This window comes from Gigantopelta aegis, chromosome 9, assembly GCF_016097555.1.
Source record: "Gigantopelta aegis isolate Gae_Host chromosome 9, Gae_host_genome, whole genome shotgun sequence".
NCBI lineage: Eukaryota > Metazoa > Mollusca > Gastropoda > Neomphalida > Peltospiridae > Gigantopelta > Gigantopelta aegis.
Genome location: NC_054707.1, coordinates 50,853,139 through 50,873,237, shown reverse-complemented (window position 1 = coordinate 50,873,237; position 20,099 = coordinate 50,853,139). Strand labels below are relative to the sequence as shown.

At 37.2% G+C, this 20,099-nt stretch overlaps 2 protein-coding genes across 2 annotated transcripts in view; both read right to left on the bottom strand.

Moving 5' to 3' along the window:
• Window positions 1-1,205: 1,205 nt before the first annotated feature.
• LOC121381265 (uncharacterized PE-PGRS family protein PE_PGRS10-like) lies at window positions 1,206-4,862 on the bottom strand. Its single transcript, XM_041510507.1, has 3 exons — window positions 4,707-4,862; window positions 3,402-3,519; window positions 1,206-2,120 (listed from the first exon to the last, which is right to left on the bottom strand). The coding sequence occupies exons 2-3, from the start codon at window positions 3,490-3,492 to the stop codon at window positions 1,588-1,590; spliced, it is 624 nt and encodes a 207-aa protein (XP_041366441.1). The 5' UTR covers window positions 3,493-3,519; window positions 4,707-4,862; the 3' UTR covers window positions 1,206-1,587.
• Window positions 4,863-13,641: 8,779 nt separating this feature from the next.
• Window positions 13,642-20,099, bottom strand: part of LOC121381360 (synaptosomal-associated protein 47-like) — a 30,490-nt gene continuing 24,032 nt past the window's right edge. Inside the window, exon 5 of the transcript XR_005959070.1 lies at window positions 13,642-13,670. The gene's annotated coding sequence lies outside the window, so the exon portion shown is untranslated. The remainder of the gene's footprint in view (window positions 13,671-20,099) is intronic.

Sequence of the window (20,099 nt, the reverse complement as noted above, 5' to 3'; positions counted from 1 at the left end):
AATGGAAAATGTAGAGGGTTTCCTAAACATATTTTGAACTTTAGCGCTAGCATATCGTAAACCCATCTTAGGCCATGACGTTACTACAGCACGCGCCACAGTGACGTCCTAGCTTAAGGTAATTTTACGATATTATAGCGCTAATACTAGGCTCAGACTGTCAATGACGAATTTGGCCAACTCAACGGTTGCATTTTAATTTCCCAAACTCCGACTTTATCGTGACAGTTAGTAGTTTGACACTAGCATACGATATCTTCAAAAATATGGGCCCAGGGCCCCGTTCCACAAAGCGATCTTAGCCCTAAGATCACCTTAAGTGCATAGCTACCTTACGCACTAAGGTGATCTTAGTGCTAAGATCGCTTCGTGGAACGGGGCCCTGGTTGCTAGTTCACGTGATATTTCTCCGACTGAATATCTTCGGGATGCAAATGAGCGAAAACTACACCCAAGTAAAACATATAATGTACATTGGTAGTAATATCAAAGAAAGCAGACCTGGATACAGGTCGGGCATAAAACCGTTCGCTTTCACGGACAGACATTGGTGCCAGGCATATGTTAATTCTAAATATGGTCTCAGCAGATCTTTTTAATTTTATTTTTAATTTTAAATTTAATCTTCGGAGGCGGGATTTAATTCAGTTGGTAGAGCGATCGCTTCAGTTGCTTGGGATGTAGGATCGAGTCTTCTCGGCTGACCCATTAGGCTTTTCCTGTCCCAACCAGTATCCTGCTACTGTTATATCAAAGGTCATGCTATGTGGTATCCGTGGGAAAGTGCACATAAAAGAACCCTTACTGTTAACGGTTTCCTTACTCACATGTCCTGAATCAAGTCACATAGTGTCGTACAGAACCTGTGCTGCTAATATATGTTTTAGCTGGTTTTCTGTGGTGACTTACGAGTCAGAATTACCACATGTTTGACATCCAATAGCCCATGATTAATTAATCAATGGGCTCTAGTGGTGTCGTTAAACAACTTTTTAAAACCTGTTACACATCATGAAATGGTAGTTTAAAATGAGCTAGAATTGTCTTGCTTTATTCACTGATATCAATAGGGCCTATTGCTTCTTTTTGTATTTTATATTTTTAATAAACAGTTTTAATACAATTATATATAAATACTCAACAAACACTGTGATTGTAGGTACACAAGTATTTTTATTATTATTTTTGCAATGATAAAACAACAACAATAATAATAATAAACAATTCAGAAAAAAAGAGAAAAAAAACATTAAGCACAAAAAAAGAAACAAAACAAACATAACGTTGGAAATATATTTCGAAGTAATAATAATTTAAAAAATGAAATTGCATAGAATCTCTGATTAGATCATTTTCGAAAGTAGCTTCAGAGCTATCTAACCAGGGTTTTTTGTTAATACATGAATATGAACCGTCACCTGATTTTACTGTCGGTATCTCAACAAGCTCACAGTCATCGTTTTCAAACACTACTCGCTTTCGATGCATTTGCTATATTTTTGTTGCCTAGGTTTGCGTTACCACAGACAGGAACAAAACATCCATGGTTACACACTAAGTCTTGGTAATGTATGTCCGTGGATCATTTCACCATCCATCCATAAACAACAACGGCAATATACTCTGGCTACTACTTTGCCTCATCCCGAAAAGTCCACCGCCACCTCCTCGTCCACCTGGCTGGTTGGAGTAAGGCTGCTGCTGTCTGCCTAAACCGCCAAACAGCAACATATTTCGTAACATGTTGTCTCCCATTCCAAAGCCAAGATCGAAGATACTTCCAGCAGCCATCATGCCTAACGGACTGGAGGCCATGCCTGGCTTTGTCATCATTGATAGCCCAGCAAGTTGACGGAAACTGTCCCCCAGTCCTCCTGTGAGTGCCAGCGCTCCCATTGCTCCACTACCCAGACCACCCATTCCTCCTCCTCCTGATCTCTGACCCACTGGGGCTGACTGCGCCTGGCCTCGGTTTGTCATCATGCTCATCATGGCCATGTCTCTCATAAGGTCACTACCCGAAGCCAGACCTAACAAGCCGAGACCAGACATGCCGGAACCGGAGGACGACATGGGTTGCCTTGCCACATATGGTTGACTGCCTCCAACTTTTGGATTGGCTGCAAAAGTAGAAGGAAAACAAAACATGTAACTATGTTGGTGCATCTAATCAAACTTACAAAGAATGCGTTAACTTCCACGATTAACACACATAATTACTTACTTATAATTATTTAATGTGCCTATATCCAATTGAGATTCAAGCACGGTGTCCTGGGGTCATAGTGCAGCTGACTAGACTGAGTCTCCGGGACAGAACACACATAATGAGGACTGTGTATGTTTTATGTGTTTGTCCTTTTTCAATTGACTCAGTCTATTTCATGTTTGACAAATATTTATATATTAAGTAATAATACTACAACAGTGAAACAAAATAGTGTACCTTTTGTATATATATGTATAATATAAACATACAATTTATTGGCGTACGCTCACTTCACATTGAGAAATATATTTTATTATAAGCGTTGCTATAACTATAAATCTTATGCAATGAACGTGATGAATTGTTATACTTTTAAAACATAATGGTGGTATTAAGGAGCTTCCAGAGTGTTGTTTTTTGGGCTTTTTGAATCCGTAATCATAATATATCGAGTTCTTTCTAATTAACCTTGCCTTGCCACCGATGTTTGACCACCTCCAAATTTTGGATTGGCTGTGAAAGTAAAAGAAAAACAATACATGTAACTCTATTGGTGAATCTAATCAAACTTCCATGATTAACACACATAATTACATACTTACTTACTTATTTACTTACTTACTTATAACTATTTGACGGCATATATCCAATTAAGATTCAAGCACGCTGTCCTGGGGACACAGTTCAGTTGACTAGACTGAGATACATAATGAGGACTGTGTATGTTTTACGTGTTTGTCCCTTTTCAATTGATTCAGTCTGTTTCATGTTTGAAAAATCTTATATTTATATATTAAGTACTACTACTACTACTACTACTACAGTGAAACAAAATAGTGTAACTTTTGTACATAAATGTATAAAATAAACATACAATTTATTGGCGTACTCTCACTTCACATTGAGAAATAAATTTCATTATAAGCATTGCTATAATTATAAATCTTATGCCAAAAACGTGATGAATTGTTATAATTTTAAAAGATAATGGTGGTGTTAAGGAGCTTCCAGAGTGTTGTTTTTAGGGCTTTTCGAATCCGTAATGGTTCACAAATGCAATCATAATTCATCGAGTTCTTTCTAATTAACCACTAGCAATTAGTCATGGTGTATGCCTATGGCAGCATGCTTAACCTGTAAGTGTTTATGAATAGGAAATTAAAATAATAACTAAAATGGAAGGATGTCATACTTGCTGTTTTTTCCGATCCCGCGGTGCTCGACTGTCCAATTACACCTGAGGTAAGAGTGTAAAACACGAGACACAACACGACTCTAGACATCGTGAATCTTCTTCCAAATACCCGAGACTGAAAACAATGAAAAGTTACGGTTAAATTTCGTTTTGTTTAACAATACCACTAGAGCAAGACATTTTTTTTTTCATTAGTAGCAAGGGATATTTTATAGGTACTATCCCACAGACAGAGTAGCACATACCACGGCCTATGACAAACCAGTCGTGGGGCACTGGCTAGAACGAGAAATAGCCCAATGGGAATCGATCCCTCACCGACCGCGCACCAGGTGAACGTTTTACCACTGGGCTACGCCTCTGCCTGGCAATTAATGAAAACAGGTTACTGATCTCTGAAGATGTAGCAATATGTACACAACGGCATGTAAACATTTTTATAAAACACTATTTTAAGTTTTATGTCTATTTTGAAACAAGAGGAGAAGAGGAGTTGAATTGAAGGAAGCGGAAACAAAAGAAAGGTTGTTTTGGTTAACGACACCACTAGAGCATCCATATTAATTAAGCATCAGTTATTGGATATCAGACATTTCATAATTTTGTAGCAAGATGACCCTACTGGCAAAACAAACCTGGAAAAGTTGTGTACAAATAAACCGTTTTGTATACAAATTATGTACATTATTTTAAAACAAGTATATAAATACAATGTAACGGTGAAATGAGATTAACAATTACGTTTGATTAATTTTGATCAATGAGAACATGAAGTTAATGATTTGTAAAATAACTTATTTTAACTGGAGATTGCAATTAAACGTCGTTCTTGTTAAAGTTAACAGTTTAAACGTTTAATGTTATTCAGGTTGTTGTTGCGGGTTTTTTGTTATTGTTATTATAGGATATAGCCTAACCAAATATATCTTAAAACCAAAGTTAAATAATTAACATCAATTACATTAAATTTGCAATATTACTGTATCTGCAATTTAAAAAACCCCAAAACAAATTATAAAAGTGAAAATACATGCATGTAGATAAATATTAATCACATACAAATGTTTGGGTTTTTTTTATCTTTTAGAAAAATAAAGAAAAGATTAGTAAAATTAGAAATAGCACTGTGGTTTAAAAGACAACAAATTATAAAAGTGAAAATTAACAGATGTATCTCTAATTCGTTATGATGAATCAACAAATGATAACTATAGGTACCCGAAAACAAAGAACAAAACAAAAACAGCATTAATTTAAAATAAGAAATAAAACCACAAACAGCATTTAGAAAGCATCACTTACCGACTTGGACGGTTTCAACACAGTATAAATCCAGCGGAAGCAGGAAACTGATTATCGGCGGTTGTCGGGTCGTTTTTATAGTTCCCAGTTCATGACAGGACTACAAATGCTGTCATGCCAGCAGCTGTCACCGAGGTGACATCAATCAAGATTACTTTGGTCCGGAGTAACATTAGCATATTCAGTAGCTGCTTCAGAGGTAGATGCGTTACGTTTAGCACATCCTCCTGGCGAAGATTTATAGCATGTCAAGGCTTGGAAGGCCAGTCGTACATCAGTGTGGAGTATGGCCAACATCCCCCCCCCCCCCACCACTCACACTCACACACACCACCACATCTTCGTCACTTACTATTGTTATCGCTAATATACGTCATACTGTCCACAATGACGAACGTATGTTTATTTGTGTACCCGAAACGACACGAGGTTTATACACAACTTCGCAGTAAGGATAGACGTAAATAGCCACATAGAATTTATTTGTGGCAAGTCTTAAAAAGTCCAGATGCGAATAGAATTGACCTATCACTGTTTACAACTACACGTACTAGTACCTGTAGTTAGTTGAACTTCAGAGTGTAGCAACTCAAAATGCAACTTTTGTCTACACAACTCGAAACCTATCCCTTAATGTTGGTGTATTTTTTTAACGAATGAATGAATGTTTAACCACACTCCAGCACCAAAATACACATCGGCAATTCGGTGTCAAACAAAGTTTATAAAGTTTGTTTTGTTTAACAACACCACTAGAGCACATTAATTTATTAATCATTGGCTATTGTAATTTTGACATATAGTCTAAGAAAAGAAACCTGTTACATTTTTCCATTAGTAGTACCCCTGCGCGTGTTATAACTTCACCGTGGTGCAGGGGTGTAACATTCTCTTTGAGAATGGCCAATACAGCACAAATTGAAATTTTGAGTAAAAGTCAGTATCTATCTGTGATATTTGTATTTTTGCACAGTTCTTTTTTACACTGTTTTGATTTAAATCTTGAATTTTTATATTGATGTTGATCATCACCTTATTTGTTTGCATTACCATAGTTTGACACCCAATAGCCGATGTATTTTTCGTGCTGGGGTGTCGTTAAACATTCATTCATTCATTCATTCCATTAGTAGTAAGGGATATTTTGTATGTACCATCCCATAGACAGGATAGCGCATGCCACGGCATTTGATATACCAGTCGTGGTGCACTGGCTGGAGTGGATGTCAAACAAAGGTAAATAAAACTTATTATATAATTTTGTAAAACCACAGTGTAAAGAGCTGTGGGGGAAAACACAATACAATACAGAAATCAAGGTAAGTATATTTCATAACTTTGTATAGAAATCAAAATGTTTTAAAAACTTTAAAATGAAATGTGTGGAATTTAAAAGATTCTAGAACATTTCTGTTGCCAAATATTTTTAAGATGCATATATCATTATTAATTACGGTACAAAAATAACGAGAAATATGGTAACATACTGCCTTATGAACGCATTTTCAAGATCACTAAAATATCTTCAGGTAGAATCCAGTAAACGAATAAATGTTTCAAAGTACCTGAATGAATTGTAATTCCAGAATTAAAACGTGATTTATATTTAGCAGGACTTTAGCCTGCAATATCTCTGAAAATTATTATACTGGAAATCGAGTATCACTGAGGTACGATTCAACTAGTGTTCAGTGCAAATGCTGTATTAGTATACTGGAAATACAGTGCCACTGAGGTACCATTCAACTAGTGTTCAGTGCAAATGCTGTATTAGTATACTGGAAATACAGTGCCACTGAGGTACGATTCAACTAGTGTTCAGTGCAAATGCTGTATTAGTATACTGGAAATACAGTGCCACTGAGGTACGATTCAGCTAGTGTTCAGTGCAAATGCTGTATTAGTATACTGGAAATACAGTCCCACTGAGGTACGATTCAACTAGTGTTCAGTGCAAATGCTGCATTAGTATACTGGAAATACAGTACCACTGAGGTACGATTCAGCTAGTGTACAGTGCAAATGCTGTATTAGTATACTGGAAATACAGTGCCACTGAGGTACGATTCAGCTAGTGTACAGTGCAAATGCTGTATTAGTATACTGGAAATACAGTGCCACTGAGGTACGATTCAGCTAGTGTACAGTGCAAATGCTGTATTAGTATACTGGAAATACAGTGCCACTGAGGTACGATTCAGCTAGTGTTCAGTGCAAATGCTGTATTAGTATACTAGAAATACAGTGCCACTGAGGTACGATTCAGCTAGTGTACAGTGCAAATGCTGCATTAGTATACTGGAAATACAGTGCCACTGAGGTACGATTCAACTAGTGTTCAATGCAAATGCTGCATTAGTACACTGGAAATACAGTGCCACTGAGGTACGATTCAACTAGTGTTCAATGCAAATGCTGCATTAGTACACTGGAAATACAGTGCCACTGAGGTACGATTCAGCTAGTGTACAGTGCAAATGCTGTATTAGTACACTGGAAATACAGTACCACTGAGGTACGATTCAGCTAGTGTACAGTGCAAATGCTGCATTAGTATACTGGAAATACAGTACCACTGAGGTACGATTCAGCTAGTGTTCAGTGCAAATGCTGCATTAGTATACTAGAAATACAGTGCCACTGAGGTACGATTCAGCTAGTGTTCAGTGCAAATGCTGTATTAGTATACTGGAAATACAGTGCCACTGAGGTACGATTCAGCTAGTGTACAGTGCAAATGCTGTATTAGTATACTGGAAATACAGTGCCACTGAGGTACGATTCAGCTAGTGTTCAGTGCAAATGCTGTATTAGTATACTAGAAATACAGTGCCACTGAGGTACGATTCAGCTAGTGTACAGTGCAAATGCTGCATTAGTATACTGGAAATACAGTGCCACTGAGGTACGATTCAACTAGTGTTCAATGCAAATGCTGCATTAGTACACTGGAAATACAGTGCCACTGAGGTACGATTCAACTAGTGTTCAATGCAAATGCTGCATTAGTACACTGGAAATACAGTGCCACTGAGGTACGATTCAGCTAGTGTACAGTGCAAATGCTGTATTAGTACACTGGAAATACAGTACCACTGAGGTACGATTCAGCTAGTGTACAGTGCAAATGCTGCATTAGTATACTGGAAATACAGTACCACTGAGGTACGATTCAGCTAGTGTACAGTGCAAATGCTGCATTAGTATACTGGAAATACAGTACCACTGAGGTACGATTCAGCTAGTGTACAGTGCAAATGCTGCATTAGTATACTGGAAATACAGTGCCACTGAGGTACGATTCAGCTAGTGTTCAGTGCAAATGCTGTATTAGTATACTAGAAATACAGTGCCACTGAGGTACGATTCAGCTAGTGTTCAGTGCAAATGCTGTATTAGTATACTAGAAATACAGTACCACTGAGGTACGATTCAGCTAGTGTACAGTGCAAATGCTGCATTAGTATACTGGAAATACAGTACCACTGAGGTACGATTCAGCTAGTGTACAGTGCAAATGCTGCATTAGTATACTGGAAATACAGTGCCACTGAGGTACGATTCAGCTAGTGTACAGTGCAAATGCTGTATTAGTATACTGGAAATACAGTGCCACTGAGGTACGATTCAGCTAGTGTACAGTGCAAATGCTGTATTAGTATACTGGAAATACAGTGCCACTGAGGTACGATTCAGCTAGTGTTCAGTGCAAATGCTGTATTAGTATACTGGAAATACAGTGCCACTGAGGTACGATTCAACTAGTGTTCAGTGCAAATGCTGTATTAGTATACTGGAAATACAGTGCCACTGAGGTACGATTCAGCTAGTGTTCAGTGCAAATGCTGTATTAGTATACTGGAAATACAGTCCCACTGAGGTACGATTCAACTAGTGTTCAGTGCAAATGCTGCATTAGTATACTGGAAATACAGTACCACTGAGGTACGATTCAGCTAGTGTACAGTGCAAATGCTGTATTAGTATACTGGAAATACAGTGCCACTGAGGTACGATTCAGCTAGTGTACAGTGCAAATGCTGTATTAGTATACTGGAAATACAGTGCCACTGAGGTACGATTCAGCTAGTGTACAGTGCAAATGCTGTATTAGTATACTGGAAATACAGTGCCACTGAGGTACGATTCAGCTAGTGTTCAGTGCAAATGCTGTATTAGTATACTAGAAATACAGTGCCACTGAGGTACGATTCAGCTAGTGTACAGTGCAAATGCTGCATTAGTATACTGGAAATACAGTGCCACTGAGGTACGATTCAACTAGTGTTCAATGCAAATGCTGCATTAGTACACTGGAAATACAGTGCCACTGAGGTACGATTCAACTAGTGTTCAATGCAAATGCTGCATTAGTACACTGGAAATACAGTGCCACTGAGGTACGATTCAGCTAGTGTACAGTGCAAATGCTGTATTAGTATACTGGAAATACAGTACCACTGAGGTACGATTCAGCTAGTGTACAGTGCAAATGCTGCATTAGTATACTGGAAATACAGTACCACTGAGGTACGATTCAGCTAGTGTACAGTGCAAATGCTGCATTAGTATACTGGAAATACAGTGCCACTGAGGTACGATTCAGCTAGTGTTCAGTGCAAATGCTGTATTAGTATACTAGAAATACAGTGCCACTGAGGTACGATTCAGCTAGTGTTCAGTGCAAATGCTGTATTAGTATACTGGAAATACAGTGCCACTGAGGTACGATTCAGCTAGTGTACAGTGCAAATGCTGTATTAGTATACTGGAAATACAGTGCCACTGAGGTACGATTCAGCTAGTGTACAGTGCAAATGCTGTATTAGTATACTGGAAATACAGTGCCACTGAGGTACGATTCAGCTAGTGTTCAGTGCAAATGCTGTATTAGTATACTAGAAATACAGTGCCACTGAGGTACGATTCAGCTAGTGTACAGTGCAAATGCTGCATTAGTATACTGGAAATACAGTGCCACTGAGGTACGATTCAACTAGTGTTCAATGCAAATGCTGCATTAGTACACTGGAAATACAGTGCCACTGAGGTACGATTCAACTAGTGTTCAATGCAAATGCTGCATTAGTACACTGGAAATACAGTGCCACTGAGGTACGATTCAGCTAGTGTACAGTGCAAATGCTGTATTAGTACACTGGAAATACAGTACCACTGAGGTACGATTCAGCTAGTGTACAGTGCAAATGCTGTATTAGTACACTGGAAATACAGTACCACTGAGGTACGATTCAGCTAGTGTACAGTGCAAATGCTGTATTAGTATACTGGAAATACAGTACCACTGAGGTACGATTCAGCTAGTGTACAGTGCAAATGCTGCATTAGTATACTGGAAATACAGTGCCACTGAGGTACGATTCAGCTAGTGTTCAGTGCAAATGCTGTATTAGTATACTAGAAATACAGTGCCACTGAGGTACGATTCAGCTAGTGTTCAGTGCAAATGCTTTATTAGTATACTAGAAATACAGTACCACTGAGGTACGATTCAGCTAGTGTACAGTGCAAATGCTGCATTAGTATACTGGAAATACAGTACCACTGAGGTACGATTCAGCTAGTGTACAGTGCAAATGCTGTATTAGTATACTGGAAATACAGTGCCACTGAGGTACGATTCAGCTAGTGTACAGTGCAAATGCTGTATTAGTATACTGGAAATACAGTGCCACTGAGGTACGATTCAGCTAGTGTACAGTGCAAATGCTGTATTAGTATACTGGAAATACAGTGCCACTGAGGTACGATTCAGCTAGTGTTCAGTGCAAATGCTGCATTAGTATACTAGAAATACAGTACCACTGAGGTACGATTCAGCTAGTGTACAGTGCAAATGCTGCATTAGTATACTGGAAATACAGTACCACTGAGGTACGATTCAGCTAGTGTACAGTGCAAATGCTGCATTAGTATACTGGAAATACAGTACCACTGAGGTACGATTCAGCTAGTGTACAGTGCAAATGCTGTATTAGTATACTGGAAATACAGTGCCACTGAGGTACGATTCAGCTAGTGTACAGTGCAAATGCTGTATTAGTATACTGGAAATACAGTGCCACTGAGGTACGATTCAGCTAGTGTTCAGTGCAAATGCTGTATTAGTATACTAGAAATACAGTACCACTGAGGTACGATTCAACTAGTGTTCAATGCAAATGCTGCATTAGTATACTGGAAATACAGTGCCACTGAGGTACGATTCAGCTAGTGTTCAGTGCAAATGCTGCATTAGTATACTAGAAATACAGTGCCACTGAGGTACGATTCAACTAGTGTTCAGTGCAAATGCTGTATTAGTATACTAGAAATACAGTGCCACTGAGGTACGATTCAGCTAGTGTTCAGTGCAAATGCTGTATTAGTATACTAGAAATACAGTACCACTGAGGTACGATTCAACTAGTGTTCATGAACGAATGATTGATGAATGAATGCATGTATGATTGAATGTTTAACAATACACCAGCACAAAATACACTTCACACTGGGTGTCAAACAAAGATTACTATATGAATCAGATTTTTGTTTTTAATAACGCAAATGCACATACGATTCTATTGGAAATACAGTGTCACTGTCGTATGATTCAACCAGTATATGTAATGCAAATGCTGTCCTGTTGTACTTGGAATACAGTATCACTGACGTATGATTCAACTAGTACTTGGAATACAGTATCAGTGACGTATAATTCAACTAGTACACAATGCAAATGCTGTCCTATTGTACTTGAAATACAGTATAACTGACGTATGATCCAACTAGTATACAATGCAAATGCTGTCCTATTGTACTTGGAATACAGTATCACTGACGTATGATTCAACTAGTACTTGGAATACAGTATCAGTGACGTATGATTCAACTAGTATTCAATACAAAGTATCCTTGGCATATCGTATTAAAAATAAGCGGATATAAGCATAAGAATAAACTGAACTGAAATGAGTTGTGCACCTACCAACACATATAAACAATACATTAATTACATACGTGACTGTAAATATTGAAAAGTGCATAACAAAAATTGAGGGTGGGTGAGGGGTGACATAAATTTAATATTTTAAGCGCAATCTACAGTGTTTGTTTTATTTTTAAACCTTTGGTGATTCTTCATCTTGTTTTTAGTGATGCTGTAAAACAACAAACAAAACTATCTCATTAAAACAAGTTTGCTTATTTTCAGTTTTAACCTATATTCAAGAACTAGTATATCAGTCGCTGTTTAGACTGGTGAAAATATATAAACATATCCAAACACACATACGCATATGCATACGCATACATGAAAACGTATACGTACACATATCGAAACTATAGAATTTATCTAGTCATAATATATAGTATATATATATATATATATGGGTTGGGGGTGGGGGCTAAAAAACAACCCCAATAACCCTACAGAATAAGGAATTATTTAAATAGAATGGAGTCTCAAACGTATTTATGCCAATTACTATGTGGATGTGGATATTTGCCACTTTCAGTGAAAATGTTAGGCCCATAGGTCAATTATCACTAAAATAGCATATTCAAAGTTGGTAAGTAAATTAAATGTGGCGTTTAAGTTCCCCTATTGCCCTATTGCCCTGACGCATTTTTTGTGTATTATAATTCTGAATCTGGCGACGCATTTGTGTATTATAATTCTGAATCTGGCGACGCATTTTTGTCTTATAATTCTGAATCTGGCGACGCATTTTTGTCTTATAATTCTGAATCTGGCGACGCATTTTTGTCTTATAATTCTGAATCTGGCGACGCATTTTTGTCTTATAATTCTGAATCTGGCGACGCATTTTTTGTCTTGTAATTCTGAATTTGATCCTATTTTAATAATTGCTGCATGTGTGTATGTATATATGAGAATTTGTTTTCCATTTTCATATTATTAAATGTGCTCGTTTCATGGTATTGGCACCTGAAGGAGAGGTAGGGCCTGCCCTCTCCCCCCCCCCTTCACTTTGCATTTCGTTCATCTACATCAATCTATTAAGACTTTGATGTGTCGTGATACACTGTAGGCTATTATCACCATATGTTTCAGTAATGACAATATTGCACTCTAACAAACGGTTTCTTTCTTTGTCTTTTCTTGTGTCATCTTTCTTTTAGGGGTTTTTTTCCTGTGAAGGAAACAATAAATAAAATATAAAACTAGTTGATTGATCACTGGGCGTCTCATTGTTCAAAGCACAGATCTGTAAATCTCGTGACAGCCTGAATAGATTTCTTTCATATCAGATTATCTATTGTATTCTTTATTGTTTTTGCCTTACTGTCAATAATGGCTAACATTATGTAATAAAATCATCAGCAATGTATCAACTCGTTTAGATGGAGCAAATGTAAAAACTGTGACTCATTACATTTAACATTCCTGCAAAACAAATAGATAGTTAAAGAATTTTGTGAATATTATTGTTTATATATATATATATATATATATATATATATATATATATATATATATATATATATATATATATATATATATATATATATATATATATATATATTTAAATATTGTATCCTCTACTAGTTTATGGGCGAGACATAGCCCACTGGTAAAACGCTCGCTCAATCGATCGATCCCCATCGGTAGGGCCATTGGGCTATTACTCGCTCCAGCCAGTGCACCACGACTGGTACATCAAAGGTCGTGGCATGTGCTATCCTGTCTATGGGACGGTACATAAAAAAGATCCCTTGCTGCTAATCGAAAAGAGTAGCCCATTAAGCACAGGCCTCGGTGGTTTCGTGGGTAGGCCATCGGACATAAGGCTGGTAGGTACAGGGTTCACAGCCCTGTACCGACTCTCACTCAGAGCGAGTTTTAACCACTCAATGGGTAAGACAACTACACCCTATTCTCTCTCACTAACCATTAACTACTCCACTGTCCTGGGCCCCGTTCCACAAAGCGATCTTAGCCTTAAGATCACCTTAAGTGCATAGCTACCTTATGCACTAAGGTGATCTTAGCACTAAGATCGCTTCGTGGAACGGGGCCCTGGACAGACAGCCCAGATAGATGAGATGTGTGCCCAGGACAGTGTGCTTGAACCTTAATTGGATATAAGCACGGAAATAATTTTAAAGATAAAGATAAGCCCATGAAGTGGCGACAGCGGGTTTCCTCCCTCAATATTTGTGTCGTCCCGATGCCATATAACCGTAAATAGAATGTGTTGAGTGCGTCGTTAAATAAACCATTTCCTTCCTTCCTCTACTAGTTTCTACGTCTTGGGTACATTGTATGATAACTGTGCAATAAATAAAAGCATATTAATTTATTAGGACTAAACACTGTTACATGTCACTACAGTGTTTCAATGCCTTAATATCACAAAAAGTGTATACATTTGGGTATGTATACTTACTACCTAGACAGTTGTATTTAAATTATAATAAACAAGAATATACATGTAAAATGTTAGTGAAGTTAACTTCAAAAGGTTAATGTGTGAATAGTAAATAACAAGACGTTTAATTTCTATTGACTCTAAAGATGAGATATTGTGATTATGTTAGAAACTAATATCGTCGTGGAGATGACAAATGGTATTTTAATAGTACTATTGTTGCTTGTACCTCAAACTCATTTGATGGAAGATTACATTACCCTGCTATTTTTCAACGCCCCGTTCCACGAAGCGATCTTAGTGCTAAGATCACCGAAAGTGGATGACTACATTCTGCACTTAATGTGATCTTAGCGCTATGATCGCTTCGTGGAACCGGACCCTAATCTTTGGTTCAAGATACATTATTTATTTGTAAATTTCTCAAACCATGTACATTCATAACATTCCATATTACCGAGTGAATTATACAGACATTATATAAGTGGGATACATTACCGTGTACACAAGAAAATGTACAATTCAAATAAGCGAAGTATGGCGTTTGCAAGTTCTAGGATAGTTCACCTTCAAGCCTTATGGTTCGAGCCAGTGTTCCGTAGTATGTACTATCCTGTCTGTGGGATGATACATATAAAAGATTCCTTGCTGCTGATAAAAAATAGTAGCCCACTGAGTGGCAGGTTTCCTCTCTAATTATATAATTAACAATGTCTCACGCCATAGGAATATAACCATAATTAAAATAAGTTGAAAAAGTCGGGGGGTTTTCATGTATCGATATTGGTACGTTCACTAACCATAATTTATGATAATTTCAAGGATTTGTTTTCTGTTGTTTTTTATTTTATTTTATTTTTAAACCAGGAGAAATGATTGATAACTGAATGTTTTTATGCGTTAGCAAGAGATTTGCAAATGTAGTCACGACCGGAACAGCATTCTTGGAATTGTTTGTGAAGGTATGGTCTACAACACATTTGTTTTATTCATATTCATCTTTGTTTACAACCAGACGCAGTGTTAATAACCAACATCAGACAAACGAGAATAGTTAACTACAACGTGGATGTCACATGTAAAACCATGCCACACAGACAAACAGACAGACAGTCAGACAGACAGACAGGCAGAAACAAATTCTCTATTCACGTCTCACTTTGTGTAAAAATAAGACAAAATACAATAATAAAAATAACACAACGACGTATAAATGTATACAAGCTACTCTCATGGAGTTATTGAGAGACTGTTTAAAAAGAAACTATCAAGAACGTTAAAACTATTGTTATATTTACAACAAAATATAATTTAAAAGGAAAACGTAAATAGCAGCAGTTGGGTTATATTTATTTTATTGGTGACGTAATGAAATAATATTATGATAGCAGATTAAGGTTTGTTTTGTTTAACGACACCACCAGAGCACATTGATTTCTTAATCGTCAGCTAATGGATGTCAAACATTTGTTAATTTTGGCGTAGTCTTAGAGAGAAAACCCGCTACATAGTAGCAATGTTAGCAGCTTAGCCACCGGGGCTTAGTGCATTTCTCACAGTTGCAGTGTAATAATTCACTATTTGTACACACATTTCAAACAAAATATGGGCAGGATCTGGCTCAGTTGGTAGAGCGCTCGCCTGATGTGCTTGCATCGTAGGATCGAATCACCACAGTAGATCCATTCTCTGATTATTTTTTTCCGTCCCAACCAGTACCCTACGACTGGTACATCAAAGTCCGTGATATATTTTGATGGAAAGAAATAAAGGATCACACAGATAGCAACAAGAAATAATGACTGCATCAAAAATCAATTCATATTGTCCGAAGTTGACTGGGAACATATAGGCAGCACATTCAACACTACAGACATTCAATCCCACATTACAACTTGGTATGAAATACAGACATTATTACGCTAGTTGTGAATTAAATGGAAAAATGTAGTGGGTTTCCTCTGAGATTTCCAGTAAAAAGTTACTAATTGTTTGACATCCAGTAGGTGATGATTAATACATTAAAGCGTTCTAATAGTGTCGTTAAACAAAACAAACTTTTAAAACACTTTGTGATAAATAACTACACATTAATCGATACCACATATATAACATTGGTATCATTTTTAAAGTTGCAAGTGTCATATTTCACTACAATGTATTTGTAAATGTATTTATGATAAATAACTACACATTAATCTATCCCACGTGCAATATCTGCATATTTAACTCAAGAATACCACATTCACAGTTGTAATGTCGTGACACTCTGCGTAAGCAGAGAATACTTGGCGAAAAATATAATGTACATCAAAAATATCAACGCGTATCCATTAAAATAGCCAAATGTTTGTGAATATGGAGATGCAATTAAAACTTCAAACTGTGACGTCGCGCGTTAACCTGTCGGTCAGTTTTATTGAATTTTGCTGTCGTATAAATTTATAAATAGAATTAATTAAAATCATTTTGATGGGTTTTTTTGTGGGCATCTATTTCAAGATATAATCTTTACTCCAAAAAAAAAAAAAAAAAAATACTTCTGGTCATTAAGTAACTTTGAGTCTGCCCCTTTACGGCTAGCAGGTGCTCCGATCGCATACCGATATTATTGGCTTCTAACCAAACTGAGTCGCATATATATATATATATATATATATATATATATATATATATATATATATATATATATATATATATATATATACACGGTATACATACATACATACATACATACATACACACACACACACACATACACACACACACATACATACATATAGTAATCCACTGAAATTAACACTCTCTAATAACCTGTGTCCAAGAGCAAGAGTCGTTAAGTGTTGGTTGAAAAAAGACATTATACTGTAACTCTATATTCAACCTGCGTTTTCGGGATTTATAACAACTCGTTTGGGAAACGTATACAACTCGCTATCGCTCGTTAGATATGTTTTGAACCAACGCCTTGTAAGGTAACTGATTTCTTAAGCTATTTATGTAGGGTAGACACTCTACGCATTTCTGTCCATTCAAAGATCAAACACATTTGCCCTGGATACGATTTCCGATATGCCAGAAACCTTGCTTTAAAAGGTAGATACGCAAATCTGCGAAAGTGTTCTATTTATGCCATCTTTTTCTCTGTCCTTGGCGAGTCTATAGCCTGGATTCCCACAAAATCCGTAGCAGGTCGACGCAGATCAACGCAGACTGACACAGATCGAAGCAGACTGACGCAGACCGACACGTATTAACGCAGATCAGCGTAGACTTGCTCAAATCGAAGCAGACTGAAGCAGACTGACACAGATCGATGCAGACCGACACAGATCGATGCAGACTGACGCAGATCTATGCAGACTGACACAGATCGAACCAGACTGATACAGACTGACGCATATTGACACAGATCAACGCAGACTTGCTCAAATTGAAGCAGATTGACGGAGATCGACGCAGACCGACACAAATCAACGCAGATCAATATAGATGGAAGGGAATCGATGCAGACTAACACAGATCGACACAGATTGAAACAAATCGAAGCAGACTGACGCAGTTCAACGTAGATCAACGTAGACTTGTGTAAATCGACGCAGATCGACATAGATCAACGCAGACTGGTATAGACTGACGCTGATTGACGTAGATCGACGCACATTGACGCAGATCAACGCAGACAGACGGACATCGACGCACACTAACGCAGATCGACGCATACTGAATCAAATCGATGCAGAATGACGGATATCGAGGCAGACTGATACAGATCAACGCAAACTGACGGAAATCGACGCAGAATGATACAGATCGACGCAGACTGACGCAGATCAACGTAGACTTGTGTAAATCGACGCAGATCGACATAGATCAACGCATACTGACACAGATCGACGCAGATTTGTACAGATCAACTCACACTGACGTAGATTAACGCAGACTGACACAGATCGACGTAAACTGATACAGATTAACTCAGGTCGGCACAGACTGACGTTAATGCAGATCGACATAGACCAACGCAGACTGGCGTAGACAAGCATATCGAAACAGACTGACGCTGATTGGCGCAGACTGACACAGATCGAGTCGGACCAAAGCAAACTTTATTGGAACTCATTTGCAGACGTCTGTGTTGGATTTGTGACGGATGTGACCAACGCAGACTGTTTATGCTCTCATAAACAATGTCTTCTGTTTACGTCGGTCGTCGACATGCTACATATTGTATGGAACCAGACTTAAAACAGCTGTTTGTTGTAAGTTTCCTGTAACAAAAGATATCAATCAGACTAGTCAGACATAGATAATGACATAGCAATGTTTCTAGACAAGAACACGTGGCTTAATATAACTTATTTGATGCGAGTTTCCTGTTGCATAAGAGATCAATCAGATTAGCTAGGCATTCATCCGCTTTCAAAATGATATATCAGTGTTTATTGTCATCATGTACAATTATAGTTATTGTCAAGTGTGCTTTTTTTGGGACCGAATGAACGAACGAACGAACGAACGAACGAATACATTTTTAACAACACCCAAGTTCAAAAATACATATCGGCTATTTGGTGTCAAACAAAGGTAAGCATATGAATAGGATTAAATTAAAACTAAAACTTAGATAATTACGTTTTAAAGGGACATTCCTGAGTTTGCTGCAATTTTTATGATGTTATCAACAAACAGAGACGTTTTGACGACTGTAATTGCATATCAAATATATTTTTCTGCATAAAATATTAGTAGCTGTATATTAAACGTGTTTCTGATCGTTCTAATATTGGTACTAGGTTGAATTTCATTTTATTTTCTAAAAATGATTTTTTTCGTACGTACGAAATTATTTGAAGACAAAATCCAGTTTGGGCTTCTTACAAATATTATGACGATCAAAAACACATTGAATATACAGAAACTGATATTCTAAACAAGAAAATATGTTTAATATGTAAGTTTAATCGTAGAACTGCAGCAAACTCGGGAATGTCCCTTTAAAAAAAAAACCCACATTGTAAAGAGCTGTGTTTAAAAGCACAGTACAATACAAATATCAAAGCAAGTAAACTTTAAAATTTTGAATAAAAATTAAAATGTTTTAAAAACTTTAAAATTAATTCTGGATGGAAATTAAACGAATTTAATATACTATTCTGTTACCAAAGATATATTTTGCCGTCCGATTACACTACCACAATATAGCGCACTTTTAAATAAATGCATGTGTTAAATGTGTAAGGCCGTTACGAGCACGACACAAGACCACCCCATCCTTCCTGCACCGCCTACGGGAGGACTGCCACTCTCCCAGGACAGGCTTGACAGAATGAAGCTTATTCTTAATAGCATCCTTTGAATTATTTTGCCACGTCTAAAGGATATATTGGTTAATATGATGTTAAAAATCACAGTATGGAACTCCAACACTGGCATGGGACAAATTCAAAGCAGACTTGGCAGCAGAACATGTCTTTGCATTGCCCTGGCTGCGTACGCGACAAAATATATATATTTTTTGTCAATGAATAAAAAGAAACGTTCGTATCACCATTCCTACCAGCTTCATGTACTGTAGTGCTTAGACACACGAAAGTGAGTATGTGAAAATAATATATTTGGACGCACATGAATCATACGTACGAAATTATTTGAAGACAAAATCCAGTTTGGGCTTCTTACAAATATTATGACGATCAAAAACACATTGAATATACAGAAACTGATATTCTAAACAAGAAAATATGTTTAATATGTAAGTTTAATCGTTTAATATATATTTAATATGTAAGTTTAATCGTTTAATATATATCTCCCAGGGCTTTGTTGAGAAAGAAAGACAGACAGCATTTAGGTAGGGGGAGCAGACATAACGATTATGATATGCCTGGCTGGTCTGCTGCATTGTTTCCCCAAGCATATTATTTGCTTTAAATACAATTTTATCTTATGGATGGTGGCTTGGTGAAGACGAAATGCCGGTAGGCCCAGACTCTTA

What these genes read in the sequence shown, in the direction of transcription:
- LOC121381265 (XM_041510507.1), bottom strand. Translation starts at nt 3,492, where the DNA reads ATGTCTAGAGTCGTGTTGTGTCTCGTGTTTTACACTCTTACCTCAGGT. An exon ending in GGGATCGGAAAAAACAGCAA is followed by an intron (nt 2,121 to 3,401) that starts GTATGACATCCT and finishes CTACTTTTGCAG; the next exon opens with CCAATCCAAAAGTTGGAGGC.